At 40.2% G+C, this 16,084-nt stretch overlaps 1 protein-coding gene across 1 annotated transcript; it reads left to right on the forward strand.

Moving 5' to 3' along the window:
• The first annotated feature begins 3,802 nt into the window (after window positions 1-3,802).
• LOC120288397 (cytosolic sulfotransferase 8-like) lies at window positions 3,803-9,367 on the forward strand. Its single transcript, XM_039302353.1, has 2 exons — window positions 3,803-3,947; window positions 9,081-9,367. Exons 1-2 carry the CDS (start codon window positions 3,803-3,805, stop codon window positions 9,365-9,367), a joined length of 432 nt encoding a protein of 143 aa, XP_039158287.1.
• The last annotated feature ends 6,717 nt before the right edge of the window (window positions 9,368-16,084 follow it).

The raw sequence follows: 16,084 nt of genomic DNA on the forward strand, positions 1-16,084 counted from the left end.
ATGGACACCGACTTCACAACCTTGAGTAAGGACATTCATGAAAATCACAATTTAGTCCTAGCCGCATGGAAAACTGGTGATGTTTTCCGCAGTGGATCCAAACCTGTAGAACAGCAAACATCTTTCAGCAAACAACTCTCACCGGCGAATGTTCTCTCACGAATTTTTGTTGGCAAGGCGTCACGTCATTTCTCGAATCAAATAGAAACTGCATATCGCCATTTCCGCAGCCTTCAATTTATACACTCTGCACAGCACGCATAATAACCGCTCAATCTCAGAGATTTACCTCAAAGCAAAAAGGAGAGTCACGACGCGTCGCTCCTTCCATGCAATGGCTGTTTTTCAGCAAGATTGAATAGCAGCAACCCGTACAGCATGGCAATAAGTGAAGGAGATTAACTTCAGTTCTTTCCATCACTATATATGCTGGCTAAGTACCGGATAACTGAAGCTTACCGCATTCTCTCGCCCCACAATTCTGAGAAAGAAAATACAGTTGGACATGTATCAAACGTGCAACATCATTAACGACTAAGAAATGATGAAAGGAACATCCAGAAGCCAGAACTCTGTATAAATTGAAATATAAATACCTAAAAAGGAAACTGAAGGCTTTATTTGATTTGGGCTTAAGGCCCATCCGCCAAAGTTGGGCCCAGAAAGCCCGGCCCACGGGAATAGGGCCCGTGGAAAGAAGGGGTATAAAAGGGAGAGAGAGAGAGAAGACGTTGGTTGAACAACGCTTTCACATGATACAACTAACATATCGGTTGCTACATCAACAACAATCAGGTAATAAACATTACATAATTAATCAAAGAAATAATTAGGGAAAGTCCCTTCTAATCTATCAGTCAAAACATATGAGAAAACCGAAGGCACATTTGCCAACCATGGAAAAACTTTTCAAGAGCTCTTATGTCGCCACTAAGGCGCATTCGCTCTGCACCATGTGACGCTCAATCTAAGGGTTGAAGTTTTGGCCAACTTAATCCTATAGTATTCTCTTACAAAAGCTTCCACTAGCCCCCTATAACCCGGGACCACGTTGACCTCCCATAGCCGATCTAACACTACTTGCCATTCAGGTGGAAGAGTGTTCATCAAAGCCGGCACCTTCTCAAAATCCGGCATAAGATAACCATTCCAGATGATTTCCTGTATCATCTGATTGACCTTGACCATATGTGATACTAAATCACCATCAAGCCCGATAATCAGCTAACTCTTTCATCGGTGTTTTCAGTCTAGCTCTTCCTTCGTCCGTTCTCGGGATTGCGGTATCCGTGCATAACGCATCATAGTTCCGCAACAAATGCGAACTAAAATGGATCACTTATAATCCATAATAAACAAATGGAAAATACATAATTTTCCATGATTCATGCAACAAATGCAGAATGAAAAATGGATTACCTACAACCCACACAGACATAATTGAAAAAGAAACAAACTCTTTTTTTTTTTCTTTTTTCAGGTCAACGGTCAACGGTCAAAGTCAACCGTCATCGGTCACGGTCAACGGTCGGTCAACGGTCGGTCAACGGGTCAACGGTCGCCGGTCGCCGGACGGACCGGTCGGGCCGGTCGGACCGGTTCGGGTGAACCGTCCGCACGTGCGCGCGCGTGCGCGGGATGGCGTCACGCGGGCGTCACCCGGCACGTGCGCGCGCGTCCGGGCGTCGCGGTTCGGGTCGGGTCGTCGTCGGGGCGGGTCGCCGGCGGTGACCGCCCGGCGAAACGTCGTCGGCAATGACGTCATCGGTGGCGTCATCCGAGCGGTTACCGACCGTTGGATGGCGTCACGGTGGCGTCATCACGTGGCGTCGGCACGCGTCGGTCCGCGGACCGGCGCGTGCCGTTCGCCGGTCGCCGCGCGCGCGTGCCGGTTCGTCACCGGCGCGTGGCTCCCATGCGCAGCGGCTTGTGGCGGCGCGTGTGGGCGCGTGCAGCGTCTTCCGGCGACGCACAACATGTCGCCGGACTCGTCTCAACGTCGCCTTTCTCCCAGTGCCTTCAGAATTAGATTTCGACTTACGAAAACTCAGAAAAATGGCCGAACAGCGCTCGGGTGTCGGGATTTTTCTCCCCGATCCGTACGGCCGAAGTTCTTTCGCAAAAAATCAATCAAAAAACATCAAATTGATCGGGAAAAACGTGAATTAGGGCTCGATACCAATCTTGGGAATGACTGATCCCCGAAAACCGGATTCGACACTAAATCGAACCCCTAAATCAATGCGGAAGACGAAGCCCGGGAAAACACGTATCACCGATCGTAAAGCACACCACGGATTCGAGCGTACCTTGTTAGCCACAGATTAAACACCAATGCTGAAGACCGAGGAATAAATTCTGATTTGATGATGTCAATTCGCCTTGAAGGGAAGACGGGACGCCTTAAGCGTTTTTCTTCTTTTTGTTTTTGAGAGAGAATGCACGGGAGAGAGGAAGCGTACGTTTGTTTTTCCAACAGTTGTCTTCTCTCTCTCTCTCTCCTCCCTTTTATACCTTCCCCCATCAACGGGCCTTATTCCCGTGGGCCGGGCCTTTTTGGGCCCAACTTGAGCGGATGGGCCTTAAGCCCATCTCATAAATCCATCAAAAACAAATGAAGAGGTGCCTTGTCCCACATCGAAAAGATGTGAGTGCGCACGTGGACGAGATTTGGCACTAACCAACGATCATTATTTTTATTTATTGAAAATTCGGATTTATTTCTATAAAAAATTAATTATAAAGTCTTATTGAAGCAGTCATTTGTTCACGAAAAGTTACAATTATTTTTTATTTATTTAATTCCAAATTTCTTATGTCTTTTCAACATAACCTTTGAGACATACTTGTTCATTTTACAACCTTTCCCGAAAAGGTTGTCTTTGTTCTTTTGCAATCTTTTGAAGAGTTGCATTTATTCGAAAGACATATATAAGTACATTTGTTTTGAGATCAAAGAAATATATCTTCTTCCATTTTTCGTCTTCTTTCAAAAAGAAACTACAGCCATTATTTCTAATTGTTTCCCATGAGAGACCCTGGAGAAATACTAGAATTGCTATCTAGTATTCTCACTTGAGACTTTGTTGTATCCTGGAGGAAATTTGTCGGTAACCATTAGCAACGTAGTGGGGCAAATAAATCCTTAAAGAAAGTGATATCACGCCTCAAAGTCCGACTTGAGTACTCTAAAAATCCAACTTCATTGTTCTACCCAATTCGAAGCCATATTTTTCCAACAATTTTAAGGATTTATTTGTGCAACAATGGAGTTAAGGATGCGGTTAATGGTGGGTTAAGCAAGGGATGTGCAAAATGCAAATGGCATCCTCTTCTTCGTTCCACGGACAAATCTCTCTCTGGTCGTAATGGCATTCATCCTCACTCACCGTGGCAATGAAGGCTCTCTTTTTCTCTCTTGAATTCTCTCTCTTTATTTGTCCATTTACCATCGTAAGGATGTGTTTTATGTCTTTTATGCTCCCAATGCTATGCCATGTCTTGTCTATGTATTTGATGTTCAGATTGGGACTCAACACTAACAAATCTTGATGACATCCATCGTGATGAAAAAGACCAGGATGGTGTCGTCTTGAATTACGATGCTAATTTCCCGTATCATGCGAGACCGGCATCTCATCTCGTAAAACAAACGTCGAGAATGCCGAGACTCTGATCCATGAGATCGAGTGCAAGTTCTCGAGATTTCTCTTTCCCAGAAAAAGGTTATATACTCATAACTATCAGATCTTTGCTCGGTGGGCTGCTAATGCCTAGCCATGTAGAAAGGCTTGAGCATTTCATGGAGAGAGAGGGTGGTTATAGCCACGGCAGCAAAGATCGAGCACGCGACTTTCTTGTCACCGTGGTTGTTGAGGGCTGTTTAGGCTGGTGCAGTTGTGAGGGGTACGAGAGGTTTCCGCTCATAGCGCTGAAAACCCCGAATGGTCTCGAACTCAGCAAACTTAGGCGTGCGAGATGGCCCAGAGTAAACTTCAAGTTCGATCTTCCACCGGTGACGTCAGTGCCCGGATTGGCACATAACTTCCAACGGTGGCCTTACACTGCCAAATTTGAGAATTGGCGGCATTTGTCGAACTATAGAGATACTAAGAGATCAGGGTAGAGGGCATCGGTGGCTTAGACTAATGGAACTTTGGAGTGGCTTTCTCGGTGATTTCCTCCAAACTCCCTCCTACCTCTTAATTGCCAATCGTTGCCTTCATAGGAGTGCGTATCATTTCTGTTCACTCGACCGTCACAAAGGATGCCCTGTTTGGTCTTGTCCTTGGTCTTGGAGACTCAAATTTTTGCTCGTTAGATCAACAACTGCAACCATGGCTACGCTACCAACATCGCGTAGCGCAAGAGCGAAGTGCAGTTCCCGAATCATCCTTCGTGGCCAGAAATTCAAGACCCAGGGATTGACGTTTCATATGGAACCCCCATAGTTGGATCATGTAAATTGAGGAATTTGGAGGATAGCAAACTCTTGCTAAAATTGAAGGATACACACGGGTCTCTTCCCCATTAATCTCTGAATGTCAGTTTGTGTTTGGGAAGGAAGTCAGACCGTGGGGCCTTCTTCCCTCCAGCAATGACCGAGTGCGTGATGCAAGGTCACCCAGTGCGGGGCGGGGAAAGAATCAATTACTTTCGTGATACTGGCCGAGTATCACTGACTAGGAAGTGTAGCTATTGTTCCGAGAAAACATAAAGCGTGCTCTATTTTGCTCTGCTTCACGACCGAGAAACTGAAGCGACTGGATCTCGGTCGAGATTTTTGGCTGTGATTCCAATCGTCAATGATAACCGAAGCTTTTGCCATCAACCCTCTTACCAATCTATTAAGAAGGTAATATCTACTGCTTTGTCACAGTCTATTTTAATGAGAAAAGGAAATGACATGGCATGTTTTAGATTGGATTTGAATCGGCTCTATTCAAGTTTGTGTCAGTGATTGCACACATCTTTGACAGATATTTCATAAATTTGGTCTCTAATCTGGGTTCATCAATGTATGGTTTTATTCCCCGATTGGCGAATACAAACTATATGCTGATTTTTATCATTCTGCTCTTACTTTTACATTAGGTTGTCATATCTATAAGAACGGTGGTCATTCCCCTGTGGTTGCATTGCTTTTTTATGTGCATGTGTAATAGGAATCCTACAATTGCTTGGGTTGCTGTAGGAGCTTAGAATTAGAATATTAAATGGGTTGACTTGATATTAATTTCAGTCTGCGTAAGTTGTGGTTCTTTCCAAATGCCACGTAAGACATGCAGAAGAGGCAAGGAAGCCGTAGGTATCGTGTCATTTGTGTAGTTTATGAGTGGCTGGTCCTTAATTGACCATTGGATATGGTAAATCTGTTATGTGGGAAATTCATGTGGAGAGGAGGTTCCTTGATATAGCTTCGGAAGATTTTGTTTATTTATTACATTGTTATCGTTATAACATCTTATGTGCAAGAGCCTTAAAGGACGTAAGATAAGGGGATTATATGCAAAACTTGGCATGCAAAGTGGACAAAGGATTTTGGTTAATGATTGACAAAGTCCCAATTTTTGAGTGTAGCATAAATTGGGATTTGAGAAGTGTAAAAGGTCCACTTCCCATGGGCAGACTGTGTTAGAATGCTGTCATTAATGCGTCCTTACAGCTTCCAGTGGCTTCATGACAATGCTTGGTTGTGCTCGCTTCTTAATTTGCCGGTCCCCTTGTTTCTTGTCTCTATGGAAGATGTTCTTCCGAGGCTTCAAAGTTGCAAAAGGAAAAGGAGGAGGCAGCTGAGACAAAAAGAAGTAATTCTTTGGAGCCATGGTTGACGATATCCTTATTTTGGAACTAATATAAATGTAATCATTGAGATTAAGAAGTATCTAACTTTCATTATTAAAATGAGATATTTGAGTAAAGTAGATATTATCGTAGGCTTTAAGGTTAAAAAATAGTGGGGGTTATTCTTTGAGCTAAAGTGATTATACAGAGAAGATGTTGCATAGATTTAAACATCTTGTTTTCAAATATATGAGTACTCCATTTGATTCCTAGTGGAGAGTTTTTAATGTGAGTGATATTGGTCTTTAATGTATGTGATACATTATACTAGACCTGATATTACTTTTTATATATGCAAGTTGAGTAGATATACTAGTAATCCAATTATAGAACATTGAAAGGCTATTATTAGAATTTTCGGTTATTTTAAAAGAACCTAAAATTTGTGATTGTTCTATAATAATTATTCGGTTGTATTATAAAGATACACCGATACTAGTTGGATTACAAGTATGGGAGATGGAACTTCTGGATGAATTTTCATATTACATGAATGTGTTGTTTCTTGGGCGAGCAAGGAACAAATGTGCATAATTCACTCAACTATAAAATTTGAATTTATTGCTTTAGCGGCAACTAGGAAAGAGGCCGAATGGATTAGGAATTTGTTGTTGGACATCAAATTATGGCCTCATCCTATGCGTCCTGTTTCTATCCACTGTGATAGTTAGGCTACTTTGGCAAGAGCCTATAATAGCACCTATAATGGTAAGACTAAGACATGAATATGTGAGACAATTGATTAAAAATGGTACCATAATAATTGTCTATGTGAGGTTAAGTAATAATCTTGCCGATGCTTTGACGAAGTCTTTACCGAGAGACATGGTAATAATGACCTCACAAGAAATGGGGCTGAAACCCTTTAATTGAAATCACCAATAATGGTAACCCGACATTTTTCTAGAACATCACTAGTTACAAGGTTTAATGGGTAAGAACAAGTTATTGAATGTGATTGTTTGATACTGACGTAGCCCTGATATGAGGAGTCAATATCGTCTGTTACGTTTTGTAGGTTGAATTGAATTCTTAATGAAGTATAATACAAATATGTAATGTGTTGATAGTAACAGAAACACATGGTAGATACTTCACCTATATGAGCTTAGGAGTGGTGCCGCTTCTTACGAAAGTTAGGGTTGCTTTCTAGAGAGCTCATGAAACAGGATTAAGCACAAGGCCATAATAGTGCGGAGTAATATAGAACTTCTCGCTGAAACAAGAGGTTAGTATATGTGCGGTATGTCCGGTTCTATTATATAAAAGTATAAGTTTAAAGCCGAGCTACTTGTCACTTTGATGGAGCTTTGAGATACTTGCACTAAGTAAAGGTTTAACTCGAAAGAGACCTTTATGTATGTATATTAATCTCACGGAAATTTTGGCTGTATATTTTTAATGTTTTATTTTTGTTTTTGTTTTATAAACAAAAGTGGGGGATTGTTGGTAATTTGTTTATAAAACAAATGAAGAGGTGCCTTGTCCCACATCGAAAAGATGTGAGTGCGCACGTGGACGAGATTTGGCACTAACCAACGATCATTATTTTTATTTATTGAAAATTCGGATTTATTTCTATAAAAATTAATTATAAAGTCTTATTGAAACAATGCGACTGTTCACAAAAAGTTATAATTATTTTTTATTTATTTAATTCCGAATTTCTTATGTCTTTTTCAACGTAACCTTTGAGACATACTTGTTCATTTTACAACCTTTCCCGAAAGGTTGTCTTTGTTCTTTTGCAATCTTTTGAAGAGTTGCATTTATTCGAAAGACATATATAAGTACATTTGTTTTGAGATCAAAGATATATCTTCTTCCATTTTTTCGTTTTCTTTCGAGAGAAAAACAACATCCATTGTTTCTAATTGTTTCCCATGAGAGACCCTGGAGAAATACTAAAATTGCTATATAGTATTCTCACTTGAAACTTTGTTGTATCCTGGAGGAAATTTGCCGGTGACCATTAGCAACGTAGTGGGGCAAATAAATCCTTAAAGAAAGTGATATCACGCCTCAAAGTCCGACTTGAGTACTCTAAAGATCCAACTTCATTGTTGTTAGGGAAATCCCTTATGATGTTTTGAAGATGACAAAATAAATCAAAGGCTACTAACATGTTTAATGGTTAAGTAATAGACCATGCAGATGTTAGAACATGTAGAGGATATTATCAAAGTCAGAAGACGGCCAGAAGACTGAACGTAACATGTCCAAAGTATATTCTGAAGATTTCCAGACTTCTGTGTCAAAGTCGAAGGCGCGGACTCAAGACTCAAAGTCTCGAAGACCAGACTTTAGTGTCAAAGTCTGTTCTACATCAGAAGTCTGTCAACTCTGACTAATTCCAGACTGAACGTGAATGATGAACCAGAAGACAAACTCTATGCTGAAGCTGAACCAGAAGACAGACTCTATGCTGAAGCTGAACTGGGTACAGACCTTAAAGCTAAATCTGTTCAGAAGCAGATATGTTCAGACCCAGATTGTAAAGTCTACAAACTCATTTTGTAAAGTCTACAGACTCAAACTTTACATCCAGATTCGATGAATCGTAACTCAAGCCCAATCGTACAACGGCTAGTGATCTGGTTTGGATTCCACATCAAGATTGATTTGATTGACTCAATCTATTTGATTGACAATTGGATGTTGAAGACAAGATCTTTCTATACGAAAAGCTTTACTTATGGAAACCAAGATTTCGTTTGTATGGGCGATCGGAATCAATTTGGGATTTTACCTTTGTCACTCAACGGCTACCAAATCTTCTAGATACAGAGCTGTCCAATGGGTATATTGGAAGACGATTCTCCGAGATACTGTCCAACGGTAGTTTGGAAGTGGAGGAGTATTTAAGGAGATCATGGACCGATGAGCAAGTAAGAGACGGAGCGTAGAATTTATAATTCCAAAGTCTGAGCGACTTTTGATCATATACTTGTCTCTTGAGAGCTTAAACGTTTGTAATCGTGAGAGAAATACCAAGAGAGTGACTTAGTGAGATAGTGTGATCTACTAAGTGTTTGCACTCGAAGTTGTAATCTCTTGTTGATTGCATAGTGGAATCCAGCCAAGAAGGCTGTTATCGTGGGAGAGTGGACGTAGGCTTAGATTAAGCCGAACCACTATAAATCTTTTGTTCTTATTCTCTTCCCTAACTCCTTTATTTTGTTCATACTAGCACTCTCAATTGTTCTACCCAATTCGAAGCCATATTTTTCCAACAGACCCATGTGTTCATGCGAGGAGATTGGCTGATTTCGTGGGGTGTCCATTTAGTGAAGAAGAGCTGAGAGGCGGGATTGTGGAGGGAATACTGAGGATGTGTAGCTTCGACAATTTGAGCACGTTGGAGGTGAACAAGAGCGGGAGCCTTTGGACTGGAGCAGAGAACAAGTCGTTCTTCAGGAGAGGCGAGGTCGGAGATTGGGTGAATTACATGAGTGCGGAGATGGGGGAGAGAATAGACGGTGTCATGGAAGAGAAGTTGCACGGCTCTGGGTTGAAGTTTTAGCAAGCTGAACACACTCATTTAATAATTCCCGTCTGTCGTGTTTTAGCTTTGAAGATGTTCCGTCTAATGGAGGAGAAGAATAAGTACAAATTGCTAAAAAAATAAAAATAAATGCATCGATTTTTAGTGGCATTGTCAGTCGGTGCTTTGTCTCCATAGCGAGACGCTACAAGGTTGTGATTCCAGTCTTCGTTTATGTTGTACTATTGGCATATTTGCAGATGTTGTTTGGCCCAACATTTAGTTGGCCAATAAAAAGATGCCTTCCTAAATCAAAGATTTCCTTAGAGTTTTGCTCCAAATTTCTCTGCCATTTTCAAATCTCGTTTAATGTTACCTGCGCCATCCCAAATAAGCTCCTCCTACAATGCCAGGAGGGCATCTACCCGTAACACTGGATAAGTTTGGACTAAGTATGTATCGACACACGACGTTAAGGAGATGGTGGAATAAACCCTTTTCTCTCCTTAATATGAAATATTGACCAACTAGGCTAAGTTTAGTTGGCTCTAATCTCAATGACCTTACAAGTGAAATGATGATCATCTTTAACCATCAGTTTTAATTGGTCTCTTTCCCGTATTGAAAATATTCATTGTGTCTTCTTCTACAGTTAGAAGAAAAAAGGTACGTTTTATATAAGATTAAATAGTCTCAAATTCAATCATATATGATATATCATTATGGGATATACAGACAATCTAAACGTGCACAGATTCTTGTGTAAAAAGATGAGAAGAGAAGTTCCCGTTTTTCGGGATATTTGCTCATTTCTCTCCCCAAGTACCTTAATGAAATCTTTGATGACAAGGAGGATACTCATGTAATTTAAGAATTAGTTGTAATAATCATTTTAACATTTTTTTTTTCTCAGGGAGATACTTTCCTCTCCTCTTCCCTATTGAGAAAATATAAATTGTTGCCAAAAGGTCGTTTTTACATATTTTCAAAAAACTAGAGCTTGTTCTTGCAGTTTAGATTACTCAGGTATATTGTACATCTTCTAAAACGGGATTAGTTTCCTAGGAATCTATTTTTCCCCCCAAAAAAAAAAAAAAAGTAAAGCAAAGGGGACATGAGCGTATGAGAAAAATCAGGGAAACTGCCCGAGTAAAACAAAGAGCGGAGCATGCTGCCAACAAAACAAATGAGACCTGCAGCAGGAAGAGATATGGGGTCTTCAGCCGACAAAAGACAACATGACGAGAATTCAGCTGCAATGTCATGTGATCGACTTTACTCAGCTCCAAAATTTGACCCCCAGAATCATTACCAAGAACCTAAATCGAGCATCACATCAGATCTGCCATGTGGTTCGAACTGGAAGATTGGAAAGAAAAGCCACGTGGTATTCCCCTGAAGACAACGAAGTTGAAATTCTCCTAAGGCACAAAGTCGAGAGTCAAAAGCAAAACATGGAGGAAGTGAAAAATTACGTGCAAGGGTGAGGTTGTGGGCAGAGAGTGAATGAACAGAGAGAGAATACGTTAGCTGCATGTGTTGTCAAGGAAGTGAAGGTGCTCTTGGTGTGTGTTTAAACCGACTGCTAAGCATGTCCCCGTTACTCAGGCCGCCAATAATATCATCTGATCATACCATGAGGTATTTACTACGTCCTACGATCTGAACATGAATATGGATATATTCTCAATACACCAACTCGAAGGTTGCGGGTTGAACTCAGAATCTTCGTCATTTCATTATGGGAGGGGCTTATGTGCGGTGATCATCGTAGTTATGCATCATTAGCAGACTCTCAAATGGTGGGTTTTCACACTTTGGAATATTCAGCATCTTTCAGTTCTTATAAATCTGCATTCCACTTGATCTTGCGCTGCCACAGATGAAGTACCAAGCCATTTTTAGAAATCTTGGGGGAGTTCAGTGTATTCCACTTGATTCTTGACAATTCATTTTCTCATCGCAGACCCTATTGCTAGAAATCCAAGCCTCATTGAGTTGAAAAATAGTCTTCCAAAAATTGGTGGCGGATTACCAAACCAGAATCTCAGAGTGGATTTGATTTGGCTTTTGGATAAGATGGGAAATTAACATTTTCATTAAACCTGGGCTGAGAGCATGCAAAAAAGTGTTCCTTTTCAAAACTTTTTTAACTCATGTGTCGAGCTAAAGCCCTTTGGAGAACTTTATAGGTGCAATTGCATCTTCCCAAAACTCTTCAAAACATTTGCCAACCACAACTTACATTTACCCAATAATCTTGAGAGGTTCAAAGAACTTTGCAAACGTGTTGCCTGACGCAGCACCCTAAATGAGTTTTGACCAAAAACCTGAATCTCATAGGGAGAAACATCATGCTCCACATCCACAGCGCCGCTACTCTGCCAAAAAAATCATTTCCAAAAATCGACTTTCATCAACACCACCAGGGGAAGAAGGCCTCTCTATACGACTCCTTCGAAACCCTTTCCCTGTTTTGTGCAAATAAGCTCCTTAGGAGCTGGGTGTGGCCTACAAGGGGCCCACCATAGGGAAAAAAAGGGCAAACCTTTTTGATTTTTTTCCAACTGTGCTGTTTCCCTTGTTTCCTCCGAACCCACCGTTTCCGGTCTCCCATGGTTTCTCACGGTTCTGGGCAATGTAAGGGCGTTGGTAATTTTTTGTTTTTATTTTTATTTTTAATTTTTCCTCAAAATAGAAAAAAAATATTTTGTAACATCAATTAACTTTTTTATTTCTCGTCATAGAAAAAGGGGCCAAGGAATAGATTTAGAATAGAAATAAGAAGAAAAAAGTAACACTTATTATTCCCGATAATAATTTTTAGAAATAAGTCATTTTCATTTTCTTTTTCTTTTCTTCTTCTTCCTCTTCTAGTCAATCAATGGAGACTTGCCGCCGCCATTGCCGGCTAGAGGAGGAGAAAGAAAAGAGGAAAAAAAGAAAAGAAAAAAAAGTACTAAAAATTGTATGGCACAAAAAATTTGTAATTCATACCAAACGCATTCACATTCTTTTTCTATTTTGGAAATACAAATTTTGTATAGTTCGCAAACATATTGTTTTACTCAAAAATTATTTCAAGGACTAGAAATAAAAATAAAAAAACTATTTCTAAAAAAATTGTCATCTAGAACAAAAATGTTATCAAATGCACTCTAAAATGGCTGCATGATTTTGTTTTTTTTGTTTTTTGTTTTCCTTTCCAGGTGATATTTGCTATGTCTTGTTCTTTATGACGTCCATGTTTACTGGATCTGATTCAGTTCCTTCTGTACAATTATAGGCGTGACTCCAGTATGGGCAAAAGATGATAGGAATAAACTAATTCGCAAATTTTAAAAAATACGTATTTCTTTGTAGTTAAATTATCTTTGTCAACTGCAGACTGTGCTGATGTTGGCATTACAAGGCGACAACTCATTTTCTTGGCAAAAAAGTTACGAAGTTTTATACATACAAAGAGTCAAGAATGTGCATTCTCGATGATTAAGATCACTTGCTACGCCCTCTACTCATTCGGCACATGGCCCCACTTTGCCCTTTTATTTTAATGTTTTCATCTCCTCTTCCATTTCTCCATCTCGTGGTTTACTTGGATTGCGAACGCTTAATAGTCCCCTAATGACTATTATCATGTGTCTTGCTTGAGGACCAGATTCAGTTCTCAAATTTGATACTTTTGTCTTCCCATTGAAATCGTTGGCTCCAAATGCTGCCTGTTGAATTAGGTTCTTTAAAAGCTTTGACCAAGCTACTTATAGGTAACCATCATGGAAGCATTAGAAAAATCCCAAGCTCAATCAGAGCACTAGTGAATCTTGAGTGCTTGTCCATATTAGGAGCCAAAAAGCTAAAACACTTCCTAACTCGATTGGAATTCTGGAATCTTTAGCTGAGTTGGATGTCTCAAGAACGGGCATTGTAGAATTTCCAAGTACCATTATCAATCTAAAGAGCTTGAAAATCTTGAGGATAAACTCATGTGACATGCAAAAGTTACCTGAGGCAATTGGGATGTTGGAGAAACTTGAAGAGATTCATGTAGAGACTTACCCGCAGCTAAAGATGATTCCTGAGGATGTCAGGAGACTACCTCTCTTGAAGATTTTGATAATAACACACACTCTTTTGAATAATGTACCAAAACTTCCCCAGAATTTGGTATGTCTACATCTGTCCTAAAGAACTTCAAAAAAAGCTCCAGAGATCTCCAACCTTGTGAGAATAAGAAATTTGGAAATATGTTTTCCCCCCAAATTCCCCATCTATTTTCCCTGCAAACCTCTAGACATCTCCAACCCATGTTGTATGTTGGCACTTTCGAGTATCACCAGCTCAAGCTCATGTTTGGGTTGCCTTTGCTATCTAAAAGAATTTGAACTCGAAAACTGCGATAACTTGCGACAGATTGGACAATTTCCCTCTAGTTTTAGGAAACTCACGATTCGTTACTGCAACAACTTGTGCCAGATTGGACAGCTTCCCTCTAGCTTGAGGGAACTTAAAGTTCACGATTGCAATCTTCTTGAAGTTTTTGACATTTTCAATTTAGAGAAATCTACAACACTTGCATATTAGTTGGTATTGCTCCCTTCGGACATTACTCAACTTCTCTAACTTGAAAAATCTTAAGGAGTGCGAGTTATGGTATGGTCCGAAATGGGTTGACGTTCAAGGTCTTGACAGACTCAAATCTACAAAAATTCTTTGGATTGAAGGCTGCGGTTCCTGGGGAAGCTTACCTGATGTGTCAAACATGAAGAACTTGAAGATGTCCAGTTTTCGAGATAATGGTTTTACCGATCCCAAGGAAGAGATGATGCTTTCCAACTTTAAGAAAGAGCTTGAAGAGATGATCACGCGCCACAGCACTTGAGCAAGCTTGTAAGATCAGCAAATCCGCAAACTTATTTATTTACTCCTCTTTAACTTTGGTGTGCCTATGATGTCTTCTTGATTTTTTTTTTTCATGAGATTACGTGAGGACTAACCGTTTCGTTTTTCAAAATATTTTTAATTTGAAATCGCTTTCCAATTTTCATTTTCATTGTTCTTGAAAACGTGTATGATTTTTGAAAAAAGAATATTAGAATAACTTATATGAGCATCTATTCCATATACTTGTTGACATCGACAACTTAATTAATATGGATCGACATAAATATTCATTTGTAGTATAGATCATAATACATCCTTATCCAACGAGGTATGTCCAAATATTTACCTTCATTTGACCACCTTAGAAAGGGAGATTAATCCAACTACTAATTCTAAAAAAGATAATAATTAAATAATTGTGCTTTTTCTTTTGAGATAAATGACAATTATTTGAAATTAGTTCTTTCGGTTCAAGCTTGAGCTGTTTCTTTTTTTTTCTTTTCTATTTTTAATAGTTTAATCTAATCTTATTTAATTTGATCTAGTACTATATAGTCTTTCGGTGCCAAAGCAAGAGGCCTATGTGAAGGTTGACACACGGCCCCTCTTAAATTGACATATATCCCACTTTGATCTTTATACATTTTTCTTTTCCTTTTCCTTTTCATTCCTTTACAGTATTATCTTCATTATTTTCCTTCTGGCCACATATCACTGTATTTTTTTGAAAGACAAAGGAACCATCATAAACAAATAGTATGTAGAAGATCCTATTTTATTTTCCGTATGTGTAATTTTTAATTACATAAGCAAATGATCAAACCTAAATGAAGATAAATTAACAAAGTTTCGAATAACTATATTGCCCACTCTTCTATTATAATGCATGTCTAGTTTAAATTAAAAAGCAACCTAAATTGGTAGCCAAGCAAGCTTTCTTTAATTTATTTTTCTCGTTGCCATAGATTAATAATAGTATGAAACAAAGTAACTCCACAAAAGCGTCAGTTTGATCATCACTGTCGACAACTGATTTTGCCGATCTAGTAAGTTGTCACTTTTCATGAAAATGCAAAAATATAGAATAGTATAAAATAAAAAATAAAAAACACAAAGGAATTGAGCCAGTTCGACCCGGCTCGTTTGGGTCGGGCTTAGCCGTCTCCCTTCATTTCTTTGCCCCGGCCCATTTCTTTTATTTTCTTTTGGCCCAGTTCTTTTCCCTCTTCAGCCCGATACCCCACCTTTTCTTTCTTTCCCCAGTTTTTCTTCACGCTCGCGGAGACGAGCGAGGAAGGACGCTCGTACAGCAGAGACAGCATTGCAACGGCGGCGGCGATCGTCGAGCGAGAATTTTGGTCGGGGAAGCGACCAACAGAGAGGACGGGGGCGTCGACCTCGAGGAGAAGAATCGCTGTTTGGTTGCTCTTTAAAGGGAGAGACTGAGAGGGTGAAGATGGTCATTTCCGACGGTCCTTGCTCAAGGTAGGCCTCTTGCTGCCGTCGTCGTCAGTGCCGTCTACCGATGATCTCGGGGCTTGACGGGGTCGAAAGATGTGAGATCACGGTTCATCCCGTTTTCGTGTATGGAATGAACCTGGTCTTCTATTTCCACTGTCACCATATCGGTAGGGGCTCTTGGCGTTTTGGGTGTCGTATCTCAGTTAAGTCGCTGCCCGCATCTCGTGAGTGCTCTTTGGTTCTTTAGTTTGAGTCGCTCTTTCCCAGGAATCTTGGCTTGGAGCCGGCCAGAGTGCGGTTCACCTCGAACTCGCCCTCTAGTCGTCGTCTCCGAGCCGGGTAGGGACTTCCTCGTTAAACGGTCACCCACACAAGCCCCTTCAGCTCCGCCTTGTTCCGTTTAAAGGACGACCT

The sequence above is a fragment of the Eucalyptus grandis genome, chromosome 9 (genome assembly GCF_016545825.1).
Source record: "Eucalyptus grandis isolate ANBG69807.140 chromosome 9, ASM1654582v1, whole genome shotgun sequence".
NCBI classification, from domain to species: Eukaryota; Viridiplantae; Streptophyta; class Magnoliopsida; order Myrtales; family Myrtaceae; genus Eucalyptus; species Eucalyptus grandis.